This window comes from Microtus oregoni, unplaced genomic scaffold (assembly GCF_018167655.1).
Source record: "Microtus oregoni isolate MIOR12 unplaced genomic scaffold, Mior012 000000F_ref0000247, whole genome shotgun sequence".
Lineage (NCBI taxonomy): Eukaryota > Metazoa > Chordata > Mammalia > Rodentia > Cricetidae > Microtus > Microtus oregoni.
In genome coordinates this window covers 30,432,152-30,457,418 of record NW_024543059.1, presented here as the reverse complement: position 1 = coordinate 30,457,418, position 25,267 = coordinate 30,432,152, and the positions used below count along the sequence as shown (strand labels likewise).

General features: G+C 42.4%; 1 protein-coding gene across 1 annotated transcript in view; it reads right to left on the bottom strand.

Moving 5' to 3' along the window:
- The window catches only part of Herc2 (HECT and RLD domain containing E3 ubiquitin protein ligase 2), a 161,150-nt gene that overhangs the window by 76,762 nt on the left and 59,121 nt on the right, over positions 1 to 25,267 (bottom strand). Inside the window, exons 24-39 of the mRNA XM_041656580.1 lie at positions 25,063 to 25,233; positions 24,311 to 24,414; positions 23,241 to 23,391; positions 20,581 to 20,795; positions 20,254 to 20,386; positions 20,020 to 20,147; positions 19,739 to 19,934; positions 13,847 to 13,980; positions 13,018 to 13,191; positions 12,807 to 12,943; positions 12,538 to 12,689; positions 10,944 to 11,135; positions 6,706 to 6,893; positions 5,733 to 5,925; positions 3,350 to 3,532; positions 401 to 582 (exon numbers count right to left, since the gene is read on the bottom strand). Of these exons, the coding sequence (XP_041512514.1) occupies positions 401 to 582; positions 3,350 to 3,532; positions 5,733 to 5,925; positions 6,706 to 6,893; positions 10,944 to 11,135; positions 12,538 to 12,689; positions 12,807 to 12,943; positions 13,018 to 13,191; positions 13,847 to 13,980; positions 19,739 to 19,934; positions 20,020 to 20,147; positions 20,254 to 20,386; positions 20,581 to 20,795; positions 23,241 to 23,391; positions 24,311 to 24,414; positions 25,063 to 25,233 (2,633 nt within the window). The remainder of the gene's footprint in view (positions 1 to 400; positions 583 to 3,349; positions 3,533 to 5,732; positions 5,926 to 6,705; positions 6,894 to 10,943; positions 11,136 to 12,537; positions 12,690 to 12,806; positions 12,944 to 13,017; positions 13,192 to 13,846; positions 13,981 to 19,738; positions 19,935 to 20,019; positions 20,148 to 20,253; positions 20,387 to 20,580; positions 20,796 to 23,240; positions 23,392 to 24,310; positions 24,415 to 25,062; positions 25,234 to 25,267) is intronic.

Genomic DNA, 25,267 nt, shown 5'->3' with positions numbered 1-25,267 from the left:
CTCAAACACAACACAAAATGACATCAGACAGCTTTACCTTCTCTTTACTTTATCCCTTAATGAAATTAACCATCTGCAACTTTAACATTCATGATTTATCAGATGGTTAACAGGAAACTATCAGAAATTCAAAATGCATGAATTTAAGTGAAACTGTTCTTTAAACTTAATTCCTGGCAACCATGCTACTACTTCCATGGGCAGATGAGAGAAACTGAGAAAAGGCAAAGAAGCTTATTTAGCAACTGAAAGGACTGCAGTAATCAAGACCCTCAGCAGCCAAGGCCAGGAGATTCCTGTTGCACCTGTGGCTATTTTCTCCATGAAGAAGCATGGTTACCAGGTCTAGCTTCACTCAGGACTGCCGTCAGTGAGCTGGGTTTGGCTAGCAGCGCATTACCTGCCTCTGCAGGGAGGCGGCAGTGAAGGGCGCATGCCCCTCCACAACCTTCATGAGCAGCGTGATCCACCTTGGGGAGCTGAGGGCCCCACAGGCCTGTGGGGTGAGTGCGATGCTGCGGACGAAGCCCAGTGTACACCAGCTTCGGTGCTGCTCCCTGCACACCAGTCTGTCTGGAGGAGCTGCCAGAGGAGACAGAGCACGCTTGAACCAAGAGTCAGAAACCAGGCATGAGCACAACCCTCACAGTTAAATTACCTACCAATTCATTTTGGACAATCAGCTGCCTTACAAGGGGACTCAGACAGGAGTGGAGAAAGGCTTTAAGTTAGCTCAAAAAACATTTCATGGCATCATTTTAACCCTTTCAAATGCATGTGATCAGACTAGTTAACCTACTTACCCTGTTTCTACACTTCTAACAGCAGTAATTTACAGTGCACAACTATTATACTTTTTAATCTCATGTGCCTTAAATGTCCCCACAATTTTGACTGACATCATAAAATGCCCAATCCAAGTTTACTTCGTTTTTTTCTTATGTAGCCAGAACACATGATCTACTTCTCCAGTGATGGGATTAGAGGGACATTCTAATATGCCCATGAGAACGAGGTTTGCTACTCCTGACTTCCCAGTGTCTACTTTCTACTCTCTCTCAAGTTAGGATGTGAAGCCTATGGTCTGAGTTCCCATGGCAACAGCAGCGGCAGCAGCAACTCACCTTCCCCCAGCCCATGCTGCCTTCCTGCCCTCCAAGCTCACTAAGACCCATGTCTTAGCTAAGACACAAGCTCACATACTAACATTCACTAACTCATAAAATTTCTGAGACATATTCAAATATTGTCTGCCACAGTCACTCACACATACTCACACAAGCTCTCACCTTTACTACTACTGCAATCACTAGTAGACTCACAATCATACATTGCACACAGAACCAAAGTAAACACTTTGCACACACCCCTCCTATTTACACAGAAGACATATGCTTAGACAATTACTCATACTAAAATACGCACACACATCCATTTGCGCTCATCTACCTATGCACATATATGTGCTCACGTTCTTCCTCTATCACCAACCAAGCCTCCTCCCAGTGACACCCTCAAAAGTCTGACCTTTGCTCTCCTATGTACGTTCACAACAGAGACACTGACAGCATGCGTGTGCTCAGCTAACACTCAACACCTGCTCCCATATTATCACAGCCATGTGCGCCCACTTTACCCCCCCAGCCCACACCCACACACCCTCACTCTCTCTGGCACGGACACTCGAGCATGCTCATTACCGATACTTGGTTTTGCACTCACAGTCGGGAACAGACACTCCCTCCGACCACTCTCACACACTTGCAACCACACAACTGGAACACACACAAGCACATTCCCACTACATCTGACACAGCTACTTGTCCACAGACGTTCCTGTACATACATACTCACACAACCACACTGAAACACTCAAATACACATAACTTCATGCTTCCAACACAAGATCACTCATTCAGTGTGATTCTATTATTGGTTGCTAACCGATGACCTGGAATTAACTAAAACCAGAGATGCTAGGTACAGCTGTGAGGAATTTTTCTTGATGGGATTATTTGAAGTAGGAAGACACTTCGTAAATCAGGGCCACACCTTCTGGTGTGGAGCCTACATACAGGACATGGAAGGAGGAAGCGTCTGTTCTTTCCCGCTCCTTGCTCTCACTGAAGTTCTTGCCCTCACAGGCAATAGAGCCTACTTCTTTGGGGTTCTGGCATACACTGAAGGTCAGTACAGACAGTCAGCCTTGTGGACCAAACAACCACTGGATGCTCGGTCTGTCTGTTGAAATAGCTGGACCACAGTCTGTAGGCTACTCTAATAACCCTGTTTTCACACTGATAGATTCATTCTGTCAGTTCTGTTTCTCTAAAGAATTCTGACACGCTCAGTGATGGCAAACAAACTCTCACACCAGCATTTACTCACACAGACCTAACACATGCATGCACTCACTCATCAGAAATGTATCCAAACACATCTGTGTGCATTCACACTCACAAACATGCTAACAGCTACACATGCTCCAAATTCCTTTGACAGTCATACACACTTTCAGGCACACAGAAACACCCACCCAAGTTCAAGTGATATTTGCTGTTTTTACACTGGTATTCAGTCAGAACACCAGCATTCGATCCTAGTTGAAAATAAGGTCTCTGAGGATTAATAGTAAAGACTGAGCTAACATGCAGGAAGGGACTGGGCCCACAGCAAATAAAGATTTCCACAAGAGAAGAACATAAGTGGTGCAGAGTGCACAGAAGACAAGGAGACCAGCAGTGAAGTCTGCAACACAAGATGTCCAAGAAAAGGCAAAGGGAAGGAGCAGGGCTCTGCTGAGAGCCTGCCGTGAGGATCCCTGGTCTCCAGAGCTCTAAGGGAGCAGCACTAGAGGGTGAGTAGTCCTCACACATACACCTCCCCCATTCCATGCCCGCCCTCATTCAGTGCTAGCCTTGACTCTAGCATCTCACAAGGGGAAGACATAAATAAACTAGGTGAGGTCCACTGGTATCCCTGTAAAGAGGAAATCTGAAGCACATGTACACAAACACACACATGCAGAGGAGAGTGTAAACAAGAAGACAAAGACTATGTTCACATGCCTACAAGTCAAGAACTGTCAAGCAAACCAGTATTAGAGAAGCCTGGAACATATTCTCTTTGGTAGCCTCAGAAGGAAGCAGCCCGAGTGAAATTTTCTGTTGTTTGCTACATCATGTCTATAATGCTGAGGTCCAGCAGCCACAGGGGCCTTCCTACACAAATCCTCACACACACCTGACTCAGTCTCACACCCAGACTGGCCCACAGACACACAGGCATGAGAGGTTCACACACACGCATCCACACTGAGGCTCTGTGCTCATATTGATTCATGTCATACATAGCTTATCTGTTGTTCCGCTTTCCACTAACATTCTCAGCAGTCCACACAAAGTCTTGGTAGCCTCGCTCTGCATGACATCAGCATGGACACCAACGGACAGACACAGAGTCTGCAGTAAGTTAATAATGCTGGTCAACATCATTGCTGTGGGGTGGATGTTCCTGTCTCCTTGTTCAGCTTCTGAAAAGGACGGTAGAAACAAGAAACAGCAGTCCTGAATAAAATCATCTGGGGATGTCATTTAAGGTATTTAATATCAAACTTGTTTTTCTTTACAAAAACTGAACAAATTTTAGAGTAGTTTTAAGTTCACAGAAAAATTAAGAAGATACAGAGATCTAACAAGCTTCTTTTTAATACTAGAAAATGAGACAAACCTTCACAAGAAAAAAAGAAACTTAAAATTTATTCTCTTTCTCCCTTCTTTTTTTTTCCCCAAGAGACTCTCACAATATTACCCAGTCTAACTCAAGTCCCTGGGTCCAAGAGATTCTCCTGTCTAAGCCTCCTGCCACTGCAACTGGCTACTTGACCATTTTTGATACCATCTTCCTCAAAGAAAATGAGATTTAGGAGGAGGAGGTGCAGGTGCAGAGAGAGTGTGGAAACTAGAGAAAAACCTCCAGTGTCTTTTTTTCAGGTAACATCCATTTTGTTTGTAAAGACAGGGCTTTCACAGAAACTTGTGAATTACTGATTAAGTTAACAAGTCTGGCCAATAGATCTACACCAACCAGAGTTGGGATTACAAGCATGCATGTTACCATGCCAACCTTTTGCTGGAGATAGAATTCAGGTCCTCATGTTTACATAAGATTAATCACTTTATGAAGTGAGCTATCTACCCCACCATAGAAAATGAGATTTCAGAGTAACATTGTGTTTAAGCAATTACTATATAAGCAATAAAATGATTCCAAAGTTTTGTATCTTGAAAAAGAAAACTTATTACCAGGCAGTGGTGGTGCATGCCTCTAACCCCAGCACTTGGGAGGCAGAGGCAAGTGGATCTCTGTTAGTTCGAGGTCTACAGAGCAAGTTCCAGGACAGCCACGGCTGTTACACAGAGAAGTGTCTCAAAAAATGAAAACCAAACAAACAAAAACGTCGAGTTATCAAATGTCTAGGAGCCACAACCGGAGCAAAGGCAAAGCAGCAGCATCCCCTGAGCAGCCACCTGCATGGCCAGTCAGTCCAGGTGTGAGACAAGGAGGCCACGGCTCTGTCGCACAGCCACCTCTTCCCTGGCTCACTCCACAATGACAAATACTCCCATACAGCTCGGAAGAAGAAGGGGCTACAAGTGGTCCAGAGCCACACACTATAGCTCAGATGCTCTGACAGTATAGCCAACACCCACCCACAAGATATGCACTTGTCATTTTAGACTAAATGTGCAGGCTCTGAGCCCACTGCAGTCTATGTGACAGCTTCTCTCACATTCCACGCCAGGAGCTCTCTTCTTAGCACACCCTCCAACTATCAAGGAATAGGAGGAACTTAAAGGAAGCAGGTGGGGCCATGGTGTAGGAGGTTCTTCTGCTCATGTGTTGCTTTCATTGGTTAATGAATAAAGAAACTGCTTTGGGCCTGATAGGGCAGAACTTAGGTAGGCGGAGAAGATAGAACTGAATGCTGGGAAGAAGGGCAGAGTGAGAGAAGCCATGGATTCTCTGCTTGAGATGGACACCGGTTAGAATCTTGCCGGTAAGCCACAGCCATGTGGCAAAACTCAGATTAATGGAGATGGGTTAAACTAATATGTAAGAGTTAGTCAATAAAAAGTTAGAGCTAATGGCCAAGCAGCGTTTAAATTAATACGGTTTCTGTGTGGTTATTTCAGGTGTAAGCTAGCCGGGTGGCCGGGACAAACAAGCGACCCGCTCTCCTTACAACAGGGCCATACCTTGAAGTTGGTGGAGGAAGAAACAAAGCGTCCTCAAACAAAATAAGTAAATAAATAGGTTTGTTGTTGTTACTGTTTGAAGGTTCAGCAGGTAGAGATGCCTGCCACCAGTGACCCCAACAAACTGTCCCCTAACTTATCACATACAAGTAAGACACACAAACACACATATAAAAACAAATAAAAAGACTTTAAGATCCAATTTAACAAGCATGCTGCACTCTATCTTCCACCCCACTCTGGAAGGGCGTCAGGAAGCACAAAATAAAGGTGAAGATGTGTCAGTCTGTCCAGGCTACTGGACAGAGCCCCTTTACCCATCTACACCAGAATCATGTGTTTAAGGAGCAACCAGAGCAATGTCTTCCAATGCATCCTGACCACTTCTAACTCTGCAGAGGGAAAGGATAGCCACCCAACACATGAACAATCTGCCAAGCTACCCTGACCTAAAGGATTCTGTGAGTCACCCACCTGAGTCATCTTCTGTGTCTGAGTCCTCTGCAGAGGGCTGTGATGACACTGGCAACTCCACCAGCTTGAGGTCATACTTTCCTTCTTTACCCATCCTGTATGAGTTAGTGCTGCCCGTGTCCCACTGGACCCTGATCCAGCCATCCTCTCCCAGCTCACCAATTACACGGCCTAAGCCTGGCGGAGGCCCATCCTGAAACAGCAAAACCAAAGACCAGGTAAGAAAGTGACTGTCCTGTTACGGACCCACCATGGTTCCTGTATTAATTCTGTACAGAGATTTTCATTCATCCTCCTCCTGACCCAAATATAACTAAAAAATGTATAGATTCTATCATTGTTTTTATTTTGTGTGGGGTGGGGTGAGAGGATTAAGACAGGGTTTCTCTGTGTAACTGCCCTGGCTGTCCTGGAACTCGCTCTGTAGACCAAGCTGGTCCTGAACACAGAGATTTGCCTGCCTCTCCCTCCCAAGTGCTGGAATTAAAGGCATGCACCACAACTGCCTGGCAATCATATCATTTTTAAATGCCATGAAATCACAAGCTCATGTTCTTTTATTAAAGAAAAGAATTCTGTCAACTAGGGGATTCTCTTAACAAAAGCATAGTGAGTGTCCCAGCAATCAAAGTGGCCTTTCCAATGACCTCAATCACTAGGCCCAAGAGCAATATTCTGTCAAGTATCCCAAGAGAGAAAGGTATTGACAGGGTGCCATTACCTGATCTCAGACAATTTAATTTCTAAGAATACGGAGACCAAACCCATGGTTAGCAGTGTGTCTGAGAAAATCTATGTGACATCACGGGAAGGAAAATATTGTCCTCATGTCTTTTGCCTCTATTTTATTGCTCAGAAATCAATAACTAAGTCATCTATTAATCTTGTAAGTCCCGAGTTCAGATAGCCACCTATTCCAACTTCCACTGATTGGTGTTAGATGTGCTAAGATGTTAATGAAAGCTCTGAGTACCTGGTCACCCCACTTCCAGTCCACGCCTCTCATGACCCTGGTTCCAATCTTCATCATAGCAGCCAGTTCTGGCCCTGAAACAGGGAGCTGAACAGGAGCGGTTTCCTTCCTTGTTTCCTCCAACACTGTAGCAGAGGCTCCCCGGGCAGAAGCACTCAGGTCCTCCTCAACACTGTCACAAGTAGGACCTGTCAGAATGCCGAACAACAGCTGAGCCTGTAATTAGCCGCAATGTCCTACTTTTACTATTTTTAAAAATTGCATTCATGTGTAAGCTGCATGTCTGAGCGTGGGTTTGCACATGTGGGTACAGTGGCAGCAGGTGTAGAGCTGGAGTACCAGGCAGTTGTAGACCAGCAAACACGGGTGCTCAGCATCAGGGGAAATACTCCTGCAACAGCAGAGCCATCTTCCCAGCGTCCAATGTGCTATATTTTACAGACACATCAGAAAATGTGGTGACATCATATAATCCTAGCACTAAAGAGGATCATGAGCTCAAAGCAGATTGTTCTACACAGAAGGATCCTGACACACAGAGACACACATGATAGACAGACAGACAGACACACATACACACACACACACACACACACACACACACAGCACAAAGATCAAGAAGAACTGATCAGCACTAAGTTTAAAGAACTTATACTGGAGTCTCACCCCCAACCCTGCAGGAAACCATCTGCAAGTGTCTTCCCCCCCTCTCCATTCCCTGGGAACTCTGCAGACGCTGGCAGGACCCAGCCTTTCCCACCCAGCCTCATCCTTTGTGTCAGCCTCCAATACCCAAGGACACTCTCACCTGGAAACTCACTAGCCGCCACAGCCTGGGAACCCAGTAGAAGATCTTAACTTTCCCCCCATGGCAAGTTTGTCAGTCTCATCCCCAGCCTGTAGCAGACTACATGAAGGAGCCTGGTCATCCTTTCTAACTCTATTCTATGTCGAACCTCATGGTAGACCCAGCTTTTTTCCTTCTTGTGGACCCACTAAGTCCCCTTTTGGCTCATCTCCAGGCATTCATATCAGGCCCCAATACCAAGGAACAGATTCTACCCAGGACTCCCAATGGCCACACCTGGCAGCAACTCAAAAACCCAAAAGAAGGTAAAACTAAAATTTAAAAAATTTAGGAAGTCACACAAAAACCTCAGAGGTAAGCCTCACCAACAGAGTGGATGAAAGATAGAATCTCAGGCATTAAAGACAAGATAAAAGAAATAAATACCCTGGCAAAAAGAAAAAGGAACGAAAAAAGTTAAATCCAAAAAAATTCAGGCACAAAATATCTAGAAAATCTGGAACACTATGTAAAGACAAAATCTACGAATAAACGTAATAGAAAGAGAAGAAACTCAGATCAAAGGCAGAGAAAATATTTTCAACAAAATCACAAAAGAAACTTTTCCCAACCTAAAGACGGTGATCCTGATCAAGGTCCAATAAACATATAGAAAACCAAAGAGAATGGGCCAGAAAACAGACTGCCCTGACACATAATAACCAAAACACTAAACGTATACAAAAAAGAAAGGACATTAAAAGCTGTAAGAGAAAAAGTCCAAGTAATATATAAAAGCAGACCCAATAGAATAATATCTGACTTCTCAATGAAGACTAAAATCCAGAAGGGTCTGGATCAATGTTCTACAAACTCGTAAGAGACCACAGATGCCAAACCAAAATACTACACCTGGCAAAATTTTCAATCACACTAGACAAACAAAAAAAAAATTTCATGACAGAACTAAATTTAAACAGGATCTATCTATAAATCCAGCTCTACAGAAGGTGCTAGAAAGAAAACTTCAATCTAAGAGGTTTATCACACTCAAGGAAAGAGAAGGAATAAATAATCTCAGAGCAGCAAATCAAGAGTGGAGGAGCCCACACAATGACAAGAAAATAACAGGAATCAGCAAACACTGCTCACTGATAACCCTCAACATGAATGATGGAATAAATAAATGGACCTAGGATATATTTACAGAATATTTTACCCAAAGACAAAAAAAGGAAAAAAAAGTGCCTTTTTCTAAGAGCTCATGGAAATTTTTCCAAATCTACCACATACTTATATTTAAAGCAAGTCTTAAAAGATACAAGAAAATTAAAATAACACCCTGCACCCTACCTGACCATCAAGGATTAAAACTGTGGTTCTTATCAACAACCACAAAAACTGCACAAAGCATACCAAGTCATGGAAACTGAACAACTCACTATTGAATGAAAAGTGGGTCAAAACAGAAATTAAAAAGAAAATTGAAAATTTTCTGGACTGGAATGAAAATGAAAATACACCATGCCCACATATACAGGAAACAAACTATCAGTCCTAAGAGGCAAGTTAGAGTGCTAGGTGATACCCAGAAAGTTCGAGTCTCACATTAGCAGTGACGTACTGACATGCCTGAGAGGCGTAGAACAAAGTGGAGAAATAACACCCAGAAGTAGGGGATGGCCGGAACTAACCAAACTCCAGGCAGAAATCAATAAAATACTAAAATAAAACAGTACCATCACCATCATCAACAACAAAAATACAAATAAATCAATGAAATGAGTTAATTCTTAATGAAAATCAGTAAGATTGATAAAAGTTTAGCCAAATTAGCCAAAACATGTAAAGAGAAGATCCAAATTAATAAAATTAAGAGTTAAAAAGGGGGACATCACAACAGACAGAAGAAATCCAGAGAATCATAAGGACATAGTTTAAAAATCTATACTGTACCAAATGGGAAAATCTAAAAGAAATAAATATATTTCTTGGTATATACCACCTACCAAAGCTAAATCAAGAATACACAAGCAATTTAAACAGATTACAGTCAGTAGTGAAATAGAAACTATTATTAAAAGTCTCCCAAGCAATAAATAAATAAAAGCCAGGCCCAGAGAAATTCAATGCAGACTTCTACAAGACTTTCAAAGAAAAATTAATGTCAATACTCCTCAAATTATTCCACAAAATAGAAACTGAAGGAACATTGCTAAATTCTTTTGACCAAGGCCATAATTACCCAGACACCTAAACGATCTAATGACCGGAAGAAGAAGCAGAATTCCAAACCACTGTAAGAGCCAGAAGAACAGGAAGCATGCTTTGAGACTGCACCTCTTAGGAAACCCAGGAACCTGTCTAACCCTAGACAAGGAACCAAGGAATGCTGAGAGGGAGAGAAATCGTCTTCCCAGGGAAGAACCCACAATTCTTTTTTTTCCCCACTCTTTTAAATCCTTCTCATTTAATTGTAACAGAGCTTTTCACAAACTGAACACTGTAAGACCATCCCAGTCTTCCAGTACGGGTGCCATTCACTCTTCTAGCCCCCAACAATATGGCTCACTAGCGCTCATTACAGCTGAGAATACTTCCTTAGTAAACTGTTGGGTTTCTCTCATCTGCCATGTTCCTACACTGGTTTCCTGTTCCAGTATTAAACAACTTGGAAAGAACAAGGGGGGCCCTCCAAACTCCAGCATCCACCTGAAGAATTACTACGTGACCTCAGTGTTTTCTCCTTTTACCATCAAAAGAATCAGAGACAGGTATCCAAGAATTTATATACAAACATTCCTAGCAAAATCACTCACTAAAGTAAAATAATAAAATATCCCAACTGTCCATCAATGGATAAACAAAATGTCAAATACTCAAATAATAACATTTCAGCCATAAAAAAGAATGAAATACTGACTTACAGTAAAATACAAAGACAAAAGCCTACAAATTACGACAGCACTTACATGAAATCCTCAAAAACTGTAAATCCACTGAGACAGAAAGTCAATTTGTGGATGCAAGGACAGGAGCGTGGGATAATCAAGTGTGATGGGTAAACAGGTTGCATTTGAGGTTATGAAAATGTTCTAAAATAACACAGTAGTGACAGCTGCTCCAAATAGTCATTAATGGGGACCTTCACCTTCAATCCCAGCACTCCGGAGGCAGAATCAGGAGGATCTCTATGAGTTTGAGGCCAGCGTGGCCTCTATGGAGAGTGCCAGGCGAGGCAAGGGTATATATATATAGTGAGAGCCCGTCTTAAAAAACAACACGGTCAGAGAGAAAATAAAGAAAACAGATGTTGATGTCAGTAACATTGTTCAGTTACACTCAGCAGTTAAAAAGGCTAGCTTTTATGGGTAGATGTGTATGTATGCTGTGTTAAGGAGAAAATGTAAGTCACGTTTTTCTAAAGGATCCAAGGTCAAAGCCAACCTACCGATCAGCCTCAGTGCCGTCTGTGTGAGGGCCAGTGTGCCTGAGTTGAGCAAGAGATCAAGGTTGTTTGCACCATGCTGCAGGGTGAGCATGCTGAGCATCACCAGAAGAAATCGAGCTTGTGGGATGGTCCCCAGACTTGGTCCTGCCAGGTTCTCATTGGTGATGGTTTGCAGGGGGACAGGCTGGATACCTAATGAGCATTAACATTCAGCTGAATTTCTCATTTATAGGCACAATGCAGTTGTTTCACAACACAGTGGAGTTCAGTTATTATTTACTTATTTATTTATGTAACTTCTTTTTTTTTTTTACAGTGGGTTTCCCCATAGTTACGGCAGATCTATTTTATTTTGTGGTATTCTCATCATCTGCATACCACATACTGTGATCTTTATCTTCAAAATAAAGTACAAAAGGGGAAAAGTTAAGTTAGTTCAGTGATAAATTCTAGTACAATTTTCACCATTATTGTCAAACTGAACTCTGTAATAATGCCAGTGTTTAAGGGAGGAAGCTAAGCTTTTCCTGATTATACTGCTTCAAAAATTCAGAGATTCTGAAAGGGTTTCCAGCAGTCTCAGCACAGAAACTATTTAGAGCTAGGAGTACTGGCGCACACCTTTAATCACAGTGCTCTGGAAACAGATGCAGATAGACCTCTGTGAGTTGGAAGCCTACCTGGTTTAAAGTTTGAGTTCCAGAACAGCAAAGCATACATAGTGAGACCCTGTCTCAAAAAAGAAATGAAACACCAAAAAATTCCAAACAAATACCAATTTAAAAGTTTGGGGATAAGAACCTCAAAGTGTGGCACTCCATACTACACAGTAAAACCCTAAGGTTAATTTATGTGTGTGTGTACTAATATACATTAATATAAATATATTACATAAATATATATATATTTAGCACTGGGCAATGTGGTGCACACCTTTAATTATATATATATTTAATAAATATATGTATTATGTAAATATATATATATATATATATATATATATTTAGCACTGGGCAAGGTGGTGCACACCTTTAATTCCAGCACTTGGGAAGCAGAGGCAGGGTGAACCTCTGTTAGTTGAGGCCAGTGTGGTCTACAGAGTGAGTTCTGGGACAGTCAAACACAAAGAAACCCTGTCTCGAAAAATAAACAAAACAAAAAATACAAAAACAAAACAAAGTGTATATATCATATTTTCTAAAAATCTTTGGGTGTCTTTCACTTTACCACCATAAAACTAATCTTGCCATTTCTCTACAATGCTAAAATTACCTAGGAAATCAGTATTAGTGTAGGATACTGATGCCTCAGAGTATATGGTGTAACACTCATGAAAATGCAGCCTAATTTATTTTATTAAAATATTGAGAGTATGTCTTTTGCAAAATGTTCCGAGTTCCATTCGGAATCTAAAGTAAAGCTAAATGCACCCAAGATTATTGTTCTGATGCACAAAGTTTCCAAAAGTGACTTTTAGTAAATCTCTACACTACACACTTAAGATCAATGACATGGCACTGCTGCAATCACAATCAGTGCCGTATTATCAGTTTTAAAATAAGGACTTTTAATTATCACGTTTTCTTTAGCTCACCCAGTTCTTTAAATTTGGCACTCGCATCCATCAGAACACACCGAATATTCTGAACTGCCCAAGCATACAGCTTGCCGAAAGTCACTTCCAGCAGCATCCGATTGAATGGTGGAATTAAATCCACATCCTTCAAGCAGTCTGTAAGTGGTTCCCTTTCAAACAAAGAAACAGAATTAGACTCACAACACTGCCAGACTTTTAACTCCTTCTGAAGAACAGCAGTGTCTTGCCAAGATTCCCATATTTGAGAAAAATTTATAAAGCTTTACCCTATATCAATTCCTTCAGGAATAAGTCTTTGCCATCCACAAAACATAGCATATTGCACAGAAGGAAGTAAGAAACTCTTGGCTGCCAGTTTCAAAATTGTATCTATCCCTTCCAGACGAACCTCTGCTCTCTCCAACTGCAAAAGAACAACACTTACAGTCAGTGCTCCATCTGATTCAGTGTGAAGAAGCGTGCCACACAAAGTCTTACCTGTTTCAGGAGGCACTTTCGCATTTTCTCCACATCTACCGGCTCTTCCTTAAGGGCAAATTCAACGATGGTACTGAGCAGTGCAGACTGTGGGTAAAGGCCCTGCACATTCTGCTTTAACCACTTGTATTTATGAACTCCTGTAACTGTATTCAACAGCGGCTGCCACTTGTCCTAACAAACAGAAGAGCGTGCTCCATTAGTTTCTCTACTAACATGCACTCTAAACAAGCAGCACTAGCGGTTTTGTTGTTTGCTCATCTGGTTATCACTAAGAATAGGACCCAGGACTTTGCAACACAAGCAAGAAAAGCACCCCGCCACTGTTATTTTAAATTGAGTAAGTAACAGATTACTTTTTAAAAACATTAATTGCCTCATGGACCAATAGTTTCTCAAACAAATAAGGAAATGAATGAATGCTACATTAAAAAAAAAAAAAAGCTGGGCGCTGGCAGCACACACCTTTAATCCCAGCATTCGGGAGGCAGAGGCAGGCAGATCTCTGTGAGTTTGAAGCCAGCCTGGTCTACAAGAGCTAGTTCCAGGACAGGAACCAAAGCTACAGAGAAGCCCTCTCTCGAAAAACCAAGGGGGGGGGGGGGGGGATGAACCACAGAGCCAAAACCAAAAGGAAACAGTCCTCTAGCAGTGTGACTGGACAGAACACTGTCAGTCAAGGTTAATAAGAAGTCTGGGGCCACGCTTCTAAAAACACACTATACTCAGGAGCCTGCACGTGCTCAGGACAATGGCATGGCACTAGAGATTCCTCTGCTGTGTGCAGTGTTTCTATCACCCAATCTAAGAACCACAGAGAATACTTCACCTTGGGAGACTTCATGGAAATGGGTCTTTTGTCTACATTTATAGGACTATGAGGCAAAACACAAGCTTCTTCTAAATCGCTCTCTTCGTTCCCAATCTTTTCTTCACCATCAGTAGATTCTGGCTTCTTAGGAACTATATTTTAAAACATAAAAATCATTTACATAATTGTTAATTAAGAACTACGTTAATGTGCAAGAATGTATGCGCTGGTTTTTCCGTCAGCTTGACACAACTGAGAAAATGCCTCCCTAAGACTGGCCTGGGGAGGGCAAGCCTGGGGGTCATTCTCCTAATAGTGATTGATGTGGGAGACCCTAGCCCTAGCCATCCCTGGGCAACTGGTCCCGGGAATGTAAAAGAGCAGGCTAAGTAAGTCGTGAGAAGCCAGTCAGTGAGCAGCACTCTTCCGTGGCCTGTTTCACCTCCTATCTACAGACTCCTGCTGGAGTGCCAACCCTGACATCCCTCAGTGATGAAGTGTGACCTGAGAGTTGTAAATGAAATACACCCTTTCCTCCCCAACTTTCTTAGGGTCAGTGTTTATCACAGCAACAGAAAGACCTAGAAGGATGCATATTTTCTTCAAAACAGCACAGAATGACACTGTCAACTGTAATGTTCAAATGAAAACTATTACAATATGTATCCCATGACATCTAGAAACAACACTGACATAGGTCAGAGTCAGGAGAGAAACAGTACAGCAGACTCTCCTGAAGAACAAAGGTGAGAGCTGGGCCATGCGGCACACCCTGTTAGTGCCAGCACTTGGGAGGCCGTTCAATCTGCCCAATCCGCTATAAACACTCAACACTGCAGTCTCTACCTCACGAAGAGGAGTTATGGACCACTAAATGTCAACAGGGAGAGGCAGGCGACAGCTGGAGGTGTGTTCTGCCGAGCCTGACAACCAGGCCTTACTCCTTGGAATACACATGATGGTAGGAAAACAGACTCTTGCAAGCTGTCCTCTGATCCTCACAAGTATGTCATAGCAGCTGTGCCCACATGCATGTGCGTGTGTACCCACATGCACACTGTGTGCGTAAACACACAAATCTTTTAAATGACACTTTCATTTATGAAAGCTGCAATTTATATTTCATGAAATTTCATGAGTCAAAATAGTACCCTTCTTGGGGCTGGAGAGATGGCTCAGTGGTTAAGAGCATTGCGTGCTCTTCCAAAGGTCCTGAGTTCAATTCCCAGCAACCACATGGTGGCTCACAACCATCTGTAATGAGGTCTGGTGCCCTCTTCTGGCCTTCAGGCATACACGCAGAAAGAATATTGTATACATAATAAATAAATAAATATTTTAAAAAAAAAATAGTACCCTTCTTTCTGATTTCTTCTTACAATTTAAAATTGTAAAAAATCAAGACTGAGCCAGTCACCTGGGCTGGAACAGGGCCCAAGGCAGCGAACTCCACAGGAACAGGACTGAGACAGTGACCTGGGCCTAAGCGGGCCTGGGACAGTGAATTCCAAGGAAGCAGGAGTGGATCCAGACCAGGGACATTTATGGAAACAGGACTGAGCCTGAAACCTAGGCCTAAGCAGACCTGAGATAGCCAACTCCACAGGAGCAGGTACAGGGGAGCAACTGCTGAGGGAGTGGGCTGAAGCCAGAGACCACTGCGAGTCCCGGCATGAGTCTGGGACCTTCAAGGGAGTAGACCTGAGCCAGGACCCCTGCAGGTCCAAGCATGAGTCTGGGACTTCAAGGAACTAGGCCTGAGCCAGGACCTTTGTGGGTCCAGGTCTGGCGCACTGGAGTCTGGGACCTCCTAGAGAGTAGATCAGAGTCAGAGACGTTTGCAGGACCAACCCCAAGGCAGGGACCTCTGCAGGAGTGAATCCAGACCAGGGTCATTTACAGAAACAGGTCTGAGCTGACAACCTAGGATAGAGTAGGCCTGAAACAGCAAACTCCACGGGAACACTGAGCAACCTCCAGGAACATGGAGTTACCAACAGGGTGACTGGAACCATGGCATTGACTGCAACATGAGGAGCAACCGTCTAAGCCTTGGATCAATTGGCACCTGGAAGATTGATCAGCAGAGTCACAGACAGCCCCAACTACACCAATCAGAGGAAAAGATGGGTAGACAAGGTAAAAACACATGCAACACCACAAAGAGCAACACAACACCAGTTCAAACTAGTGACCCTATAACAGCAACACCTGAACAACCAATTATAGATGAAGCAGAAGAAAATGACCTAAAAAATAACTTCAGGAGAATGTCTGAAACTCTTAAAGAAGAAATAAGAAATTCCCTCAAAGAAATGGAGGAAAAGACAAACAAAAAATGGGAAGACATCAACAAATCCCTTAACGAAAGCCAAGAAAAGCAATCAAACATATGAAAGAAACTATTAAAGACTTAAAAATTGAAATAGAGACAATAAAGAAAACACAAGCCTAGGGAATTATAGAAACAGAAATCATGAAAAAACGATCAGGAACCACAAATGCAAGCATAAACAGCAGAATACAAGAGATGGAAGAGAGAATCTCAAGGGCTGAAGATACAATAGAGGAAATAGATTCATCAGTCAAAGAATACATTAAATCTAACAAAAGCTTAATACAAAATATCCAGGAAATATGGGACACCATGAAAAGGACAAACCTAAGAATAACAGGTACAGAACAAGGAGAAGATGTCCAACTCAAAAGCACAGAAAATATATTTAACAAAATCATAGAAGAAAACTTTCCCAACCTAAAGAAAGATATGCCTATGAAGATACAAGAAGCTTACAGAACGCCAAATAGACTGGATCAAAAAAAGAAGTCCCCTCGCCACATAATAATCAAAACACTAAATATACAGAATAAGCAAAGAATATTAAGAGCCGCAAAAGAAAAGGGCCAAGTATCATACAAAGGCAGACCTATCAGAAAATCACCTGACTTCTCAGTGGAAACAATTCAAGTCAGAAGGTCCTGAACAGATATGCTGTAAACAATAAGAGACCACGAATGCCAGTCCAGACTACTATACCCAGCAAAACTTTCAATCAATATACAAGAAAAAAACAAGATATTCCATGACAAAACCAGATTAAACCAATACCTAGCCACAAACCCAGCCCTACACAAAGTACTAGAAGGAAAATTACAATCCAAGGAAGTTAGCTGCAACATCAAAAACACAGACAATTGATGATCTCACAGCAGCAAATCCCAAAGGGGAAAACACACAAATTAACATCACCAACAATGAAAACTAAATTAGCAGGAGATAGCAATCACTGGTCATAAATATCCCTTAATATAAATGGACTCAACTCACCTATAAAAAGACACAGGCTAACAGATTGGATATGCAACAGAATCCATCCTTCTGCTGCATACAAGAAACACACCTCAACATCAAAGACAGACATCGCCTCAGAGTAAAGGGTTGGGAAAAAAATCTCCAATCAAATGGACCTAAGAAACAGGTGGTGTAGCTACCCTAATATATAACAAAATAGACTTCAAAAACTCAAGCATAGCACATGAACAACGTAAAGACAGCAAGAGGCCACATTCAGCTACAGTCCTGCTTGTCTTCGCTGATGTCCAACAGGAAGGGTCTATCATCAGTGTGTAAATGAACAGTGTGACTCCTCTGTTAGCGTCTGCAGTGAGGAGCACTTCTACCGAATGTGCAGAGTGCTTTGGTATGTCTTCCCTTTCTTGCTCTTTTAAAGTTTTTAGACTAATTCTGTTCAACATATAACATAGAGAAAAAGGACAATATACCTAGGTATAAGGTGTTAACAAAGCCAGACTGGGTAGTCTACACCCTGCAAGTTAAGAAAAGTATGGGTTGGAAAGATGGTTTATTGGTGAACAGTGGATGCCGTTCCAGAGAACCCAGGTTCAATTCCTAGAATCCACACGGCAGTTCATCATTGTCTGTAACCTCAGATCCAGGGAATTTGGTACCGTCTTCTGACTTTCAGGGGCACCAGGCATTCATGTGGTAGGTAGACATAGATGCAGGCAAAATACCCATGCATATAAAATAATAATGATTTTTAAAAAGAACCAAAGAAAGGGAAGTTTGTACCTTAACTAGCTGCTAAGTACTAAGAATTAAGCCCTAAGAACAGCCTCCTTTTAGGAGTGCTTTGGTTAAGTATGGGGGATCCCTATTATCCAGAAGCCTAAAGGCAGAGTCAGGAAAATGACAAGCTTAAGAGTAACATAGGCTACATACCAATGCCCTGTCTCTAAAAGAGTGTTTTTGCTGGTTTGTGGTGGTGCACCCCTTTAATCCCAGCACTTGACGAGGCAGAGACAGGTGGATTTCTGAGTTTGGGGACAATCCCGTCTACAGAGCAAATTCCAGGACAGCCAGGGCTATACAAAGAAACCCTGTCTCAAAAAGCAAACAAACAAAGAGTGTTTTCATGTACCTGAATTCTAGAGCCATGATAGGTAATAACGGATTGTGATGTTAAGAGTACCATATAACAGGTGCAAGAACTTTGCAACACAAGCTAGAAAAGCACCCTGTACTGATATTTTAAAGTGAGTAAAAAGCAGATTACTGTAAAAAACATTAATAGCCTCAGGAACCAATACTTTCTCAAACAAATAAAGAAATGAAAGAATGCTACACTCTGGGGAGTTGAAATTTGAGTGACTTGTGTCAATCACACAAGTCCTGCCTACCTACTGGTCTGACAGCCGCCAAGAGAAACGTTGGACACCAAAGTTCATGAAAGTTCCCCTGACAGACACTAGCACTGGGAAAACAACACAGGTTCTTACAGGATCCCACCAGCAGGAGACCCTGGAAGCTGTGCCAGACTGGCTCTCAGCATCCTCCCACATACATCCCTTTTCCATATCCTTCTGTAACTTTTGCAGTGATAAACTACAACTGTGACCATTAACACATGCTATCAAGTCTGACAATATGCTGGATACACAGATCATCAGCCATTTCTACAGGCCAATGAGTTTCCAAGTGAGCTGGGAAGAAAAGCGGGGAGGAAAGGATAGGGAGAAAAGGAAAAAGAAGGGTAAGGGAAGAAAAGGGAGACATTAGTAGGAAGAAAGGTAGGTAGAAGAGAAAGAGGAAGGAACTGGAAAAAGGAAGAGGAGGAAAGAGCAAAGGGGGTGGGTAGGAAGGGAGAGGGAAAATGAAAAGGGAAAAAAAGCAAATGGACCGGGGAGAGGACGGAAAAGCTTCAAACATCATACAGTACATCTAGACACCCACAACAAGCAGTTCAGGATCCAGAAATAAGAAGCAACTGAGTTTTGACACAGGCCTGAGATCTGGCTATATACGTTTCCATAGTGTCAGTACCTGTGCGCAACTGTGGTCCAAAAATATTTGAATTTATTTGTCTTGAGTCTTTGAGGAATGAATGACTATATCCAGGGAAGCCCACTATATTCAATTGCTGTAATTTTTCTGCTTTATTTACCAATTTGTTGTGCTTGGTACTACCTGCAGTTTTGAGCACCCACTGAAGGTCTTAGAGTATATCACCCAAAGATAGAGGAAATTATCTTACTCAGTAGTACTTCAAAACAACAAAACATTGTTCTCACAAAAAAAGGCAAAATAAAATGTTCCAATATATTTCATTACCAGGATGATAGTATAAATTTTTTAAAGTTCTTTCATTATCAACTTACTAATCAGGACTTCTGTATTCAATCACAAATATGCATAAATACTATCACAAAACATGAAAATGCCACAGGCAATGCCCACTATCACACACAACGTCTCTCTGAAGTCACAGACTCAGCCAAGGTAGGAATACATCCTGATGTTTACATCCCACAATGTCCCTCCGAAGTCAGACTCAGCAAAGGCAAGAAGGGATACACGGTAACGATACATCCTGACACTGACATCATTACCTCTCTTTTTCCTTCTTTCTCTAATGATCTTCTGAGCTATCCTCCTCCAACGGGGTAATGAGCCTAACAGCTTAAACTTAGACATTATAGAGAGGTCACTACAAACAGCAGGCCTCAATTCATTGAAGAGAAATCTCAAACGTTCGATGACAGGAGCACACACCTCCTTGTAAGAACGGCCCTGTTCTTGATGAGTCTGTGAAGTTAAACAGGGAAATTGATTAACAACAAATGTGTTGCAACTGTTTACCCAGCACGGAAAAAGATTAGAATCCGCTCACCTTAATGAGTGAGCATTTTGCCTGGTAGACAACTCGACAAACATCCACCACAGATTTAGGCAGTGTTCTGTGCTTCACTTGCTCAATGCCAAGTGCTCCTACATGAACTAAAGATAATGCCACGTGACCTGTAAGAGACATTTTTGGAAAGGGCAAAGTAGGAATTAATATAAACTGCACATCATTTGAAAGGTCTACAATGTAGTGAAAACACACAGGTTCTTAGCTCTGTACCTAAATCTTCATGTTTCAGGAGGCAGCATAACAGTAGACGGCCAACCTCCTCCACAGGATGCTCAGGAGGAAATGTGATTGGTGTGGTCAAGTGGCACTGTCTACAGTACCTTTCGATTTGACACAGAAAGTCCTGCAAGAAGAGCCAGAGGTAACCTCAGAGTCACAAATAAATCTTCACAAACCCCAACATACCATATCATTGACCCAGCTTTTTGCCACAGGTATGGAAAGAAGTAATTATCACCTCAAAACCAAATCTCAAATAACAAGCAATGCTGTGATACTTGAAGATTACAGAATGCTGAGTCAGAGTATCAAACGCACCTTCACATTGTGGTCCTGGATGTTGTTGTCAGCGATGGCTTGCAGGAAGGCCTGAGAATGATCCCCCAGAGCCCATCTGTGAGAACACAGTCGGGACTTACTGATGGGTGTGCCCCCAGGAGAGCTACAGTGATCCTCGTCTTTCTCTTCATTGTAGTTGTAGTGAATCTGGCTGGTCTGTAGACCCCCAGAGAAAATCGATGACTGTAGCCACTCTAGAAAATGCATAAGTATTCATTAAAGAGAAATAAACATACACACACAATCCTAAACAGAATCCCCAGTTTCAAAAAGGACATTCAGCATCACTCTTGCTAACATACTTAAACTCCCTACACTAGTTGTGTGAAAAAAAGTAACAGAACTTTATGACCTTAGCTATGGTGTGATTGGTTTAAACTGTCTATTTAACATAATGCAGAATCACTTGAGAAGGCTATCTGTAAGGGATTGTCTAGATCAGATGTGTTGTAAAGTATTATTTTAACTAGGCAAAGAAGTGTTACACTTTTTTGCTGTAGAGTATGACTTTAACTGTGTAAAGGTGTATTATTTTAGATTATGCTCCATTTGTTTAATTATAAAAAGATGTGTTATATTTGTTTCACCTTGCCTGCCTAAGGCACCAGATTGAACTAATAAAGAGCTGAATGTTCAACAGCTAGGCAGGAGAAAGAACAGGCAGGGCTGACAGGCAGAGAGAATCAATAGGAGGAGAAATCTAGGCTTCGGAGGGAAGGAGGAAAGAGAGAAACAGGAGGATAGAACAAAGGAGACACCCAGGGCAAGAAGCTAGGCAGTCACCAGCTATACATGAGAAATAGTGAAAATAAGATATACAGAAGAAAGAAAAGTAAAAAGCTTGAGGCAAAAGGTAGATAAAGAGAAACAGGTTAATTTAAGTTAAAAGAGCTAGCCAGAAAGCTAGCCAAGCATCCAAAACTAGTAATAAGTCTCCATGTCAAGATTTGGGAGCTGGTTAGTGACCCCCCCCCAAAAAAAAAGTCCGGTACACAGATGGGCCCTACGCACTTTTATGGAAGATTGCCTTGACTGCATCTAAGCTGAGGGACACCATTCTCGGGATTTAGGTCCTGGACTGTGTAAAGTGGAGACGGGGAGCTGAGTAGCAAGTATGCATGTATTTATTTTCTCTCTGCTTTCAACTGTGCACAGGATTAGCTGCTTCAAGTTCCTGTCTTGACTTTCTCACAATGATGGCCTGTTGACCTGCAACTGTAAGTCAAGCACACTCTTTCTCCCTTTAAAGCTGTTGTGTGTCAAGGTGTTTTATCAGAGCGACGGGAGCAGAACTAAAATGCACAACAGAACTGTGCAGGCTTCACAAGTACTGGTTTGGAGGTATTTTTCCCAAAGGATTCTTACATTGGGAGCTTGGTCCCCAACATTTCAATGTTACAGTATGGGGCCCAGGAGGGGGTCCTCAGAGGCAGGACACCATGGCTGTACCCGTGGAAGAGTAGATTTTCGTGGGGCCCAGGAGGGGGTCCTCAGAGGCAGCTCACTGTGGCTGTGCTCGTGAGAGAATAGATTCGTGCCTACAGGGCCCTGATTAGCTCTAGAGAACAACTGCTACAAAAGCATGAACTTCACTCTTAAATCACATTCTGGCTTTCTGTATTATCTCATCCATCACAGGTGGATGAGTCATGCAGCCAAATGGGCCTGCCAGTCAAGCTATTTCTGACGGTAGCAAAAAAATTAATACAGCACCTAAAGACTCCCATACACACATTCACACGGGAAAGCAGCAGGTGCTCCCCTTACTCCAGCTCCAAGAGGGAGGGCAGCAGAGGCCTATCAAGGGCACGGAGGTGGAAGATCAGCACTATACTAGAGGAGGAGGAGGGGGGAGAGCAGAGCATTCTGAGTTCTGCAAGCAGACAGAGATGCTGAGCATGCAGACAAGAAAGTAGCATGCCTGAACAATCTAAACTGTTCACAAAACTAAAGAAACAAGACAATATTTGAACAAACAACCCACATCTGTTTAAAGGAAACAGCTTAGAGATGGGAAAGCAACGGGCTGGAAAGGAGAGCGCTGTGTGTTCCACATTTGAAACATGGGTCCGGCAGCTCTAACAGGATATACCTTTTGTTGTGGTGATTAGGGATATTTATAGCTGCTTACGCCTCAGTGGAGGAAACCCCACTAGAAAATGACTGGCATGCATATCGCTACAGGGATGTATTCAGTGTTCTTACTGGATACTTAGATCTGAAGTACTCGGGAACTTTCACAAATAGCTACATCAATTCTTCTAAACCATAGAGCTGAGCTGATCCTAATCACTTTGCTCTATGGAAAACATGAACAAGTGCCGGTTACCTCCCAAAGACAAGCTTCTGACCTGGCACTGGGTTGGGCCCCACCTGTCTGGGGGCACAGTGCCTTCCATTCTAGTTCTTCCTCTGTTGACCTATGTGGAACTCATCCTCCACTAGTACAAGTCTCAGGGAGGAAGGCTAACAGCACAGTCTACTCCACAGGCAGCTCAGTGGCTTAGAGGTCATCCTGTCATCTCCAGACATCCACTCTAACAAGCAGCCAAGGTCTCTGACCTCTTCGACAGTGCCTTCCCTATGTGTACCAGAGTGCGGCACATAAATCTGGTTAACAAAAGTAACATCGCTCTTACTGGCGCATTCAACCTCCACAGGAGACAGCGGTGTGCTCATTGCTAAATAGGAAGCATGTAATCCAAGAAGCAGGCCCAGGTTTCTCTCTGTGTCAATCAGAGGTGAAGACAGACTTCCCAGATCTGGTATGGTAACAACTTCTTGGTCAGGCTGAAAAAAATGTCAGTTGAGAAAACAAAGTTTATTAAATACAACACCAAAAAGACCAGGGGCTTGTGAGTGTAAGAGCTACTGCCATGAGGACAAGAAGGTGCCAAGGGCACTTGTTACCACCTCCTGCAGTGAGTTCACAGTAGAGCCCGGAGCACACTAGAGAGCACACAGAGAAAATAAACAACAGCTCTAGGGCATGAAAGAGGAGAAGCTTTGTTAAATGGCTGAACTAGGATACTCCCCTGAAGAACCCAATAGGTATTTCAAATGACTTGTACATAATGTTTCTAGAAAGTACAGTGACTCACTTGACCACACAGAGACAGTGAGATGGAGAACAGTGGACATGCAGCATGTCTTAGCAGGACAGTGAGCCTTGGCCCTCGTGGGCAGGAAATCAGTAATTCAGGGTTAACAATAAAGCAAATGTGCTGTACAAGTAAACTTTCCAGTCACCCCGGACAATGCACGAAGTTCATTTTCCCCTCCAGAAAATGCCTTAAGCCTCATTTGCTGACTTCTGTTACTTCCTGATATCTGGAAGGTTAGTCCAAATATAAACTCCAATATTCATAAAGATGCATTTCTTTCTTAAATTACACTTCTTTCACTTTTCTCTAGGACAGTAAACCATTCTAAATTTTTATGTAAGTTGACCAACTGTAAAGCCAAAGCTTAATGTCTTTTTTTAAGTGGAATATTTCTCTATTTCTGACATAATGTGAACTTTTCAAGACTTACATATAATAAACCTTAACATACAAAACATAAACTCATCCCAAAATATCATGTAAACCAACATAATCACTTATGTCGAAATATTAGTATAACAAGGTAAAAAGTCATTGCATAACAGGAAATACAGAGGGAGCCTCTCCTCACAACCCTGCATATTAAAGCAGGCACACAGGCTCACCTCCAAATACTGGCCAACACAGAACGCATGCATAGATTCCTGTGTGTCTTCAAACTGCAAAGCCGCTTCCAAAGCCACCACTGGATCTTCCCCTGCAAACTGAGCTAAAACAAAAAGGAAAGCAGCAGCATGAGTTCAATGCAATTTGACCAGACAGCTCTAATAGATACACAGCAGGCAGGAAGTAAGTCTGGTTCAACTCCAAAGTGTGAGCTGCTGGCATGGAAAAACCTGCTACTCTCACAGGTCAACTCAGAAATTAGGACAAGTTCTAAAAAGTACTAGAAAATAAAAATGCCAGCCTAGTCTACAAAGCAAGTTCCAGAACAGCCAGAGCTGTTATACAAAGAAACTCTGTCTCAAAAAACAACCCCTTCCCAAAAAAAAGGGGTCATGGCGGCTGGGCATGGTGGTACTGGCCTTTGATCTGGTAGGCAGAAGCAGACAAATACCTAAGTTCAAGGCCAGACTGGCAGCCTGGTCTACAGAGTTTCAAGACCGCAATGGCTACACAGAGAAACCTTGTCTCTCAAAAAAATAAAATAAAAACAAAAAACAACAACAAAAGCATGACAATGGGAAATTCTTCAACTTGAGCACAAATTTGTTGTGAAGACAAGACCAACGTCACAGATACACTTTGTTTAATTCTGTTATACCTGGAGATATATTTAAGAATTCATCTGTAAGCTGAGGACTCTACTTAAATGAACACAGACGGTTTCTAACTATGGAATAGAGTGAGCCCTTACCAAGTATACTATTTCCTGTTAATGACTGCGTTTGGAAGTCCTTTATATCATACACTTTGCCATCAATTACAGTCCAGAAGCCGCCATCCTTATTGTGGTTCTCCAAGTCAGCTTTGCGTATCAGGGTGACTTCTTCATTATTTCTACAGCTCTGACCAGTGAAAAACGACTCTGGAAAACAGAAACCAAACATCTGTCCACAGAG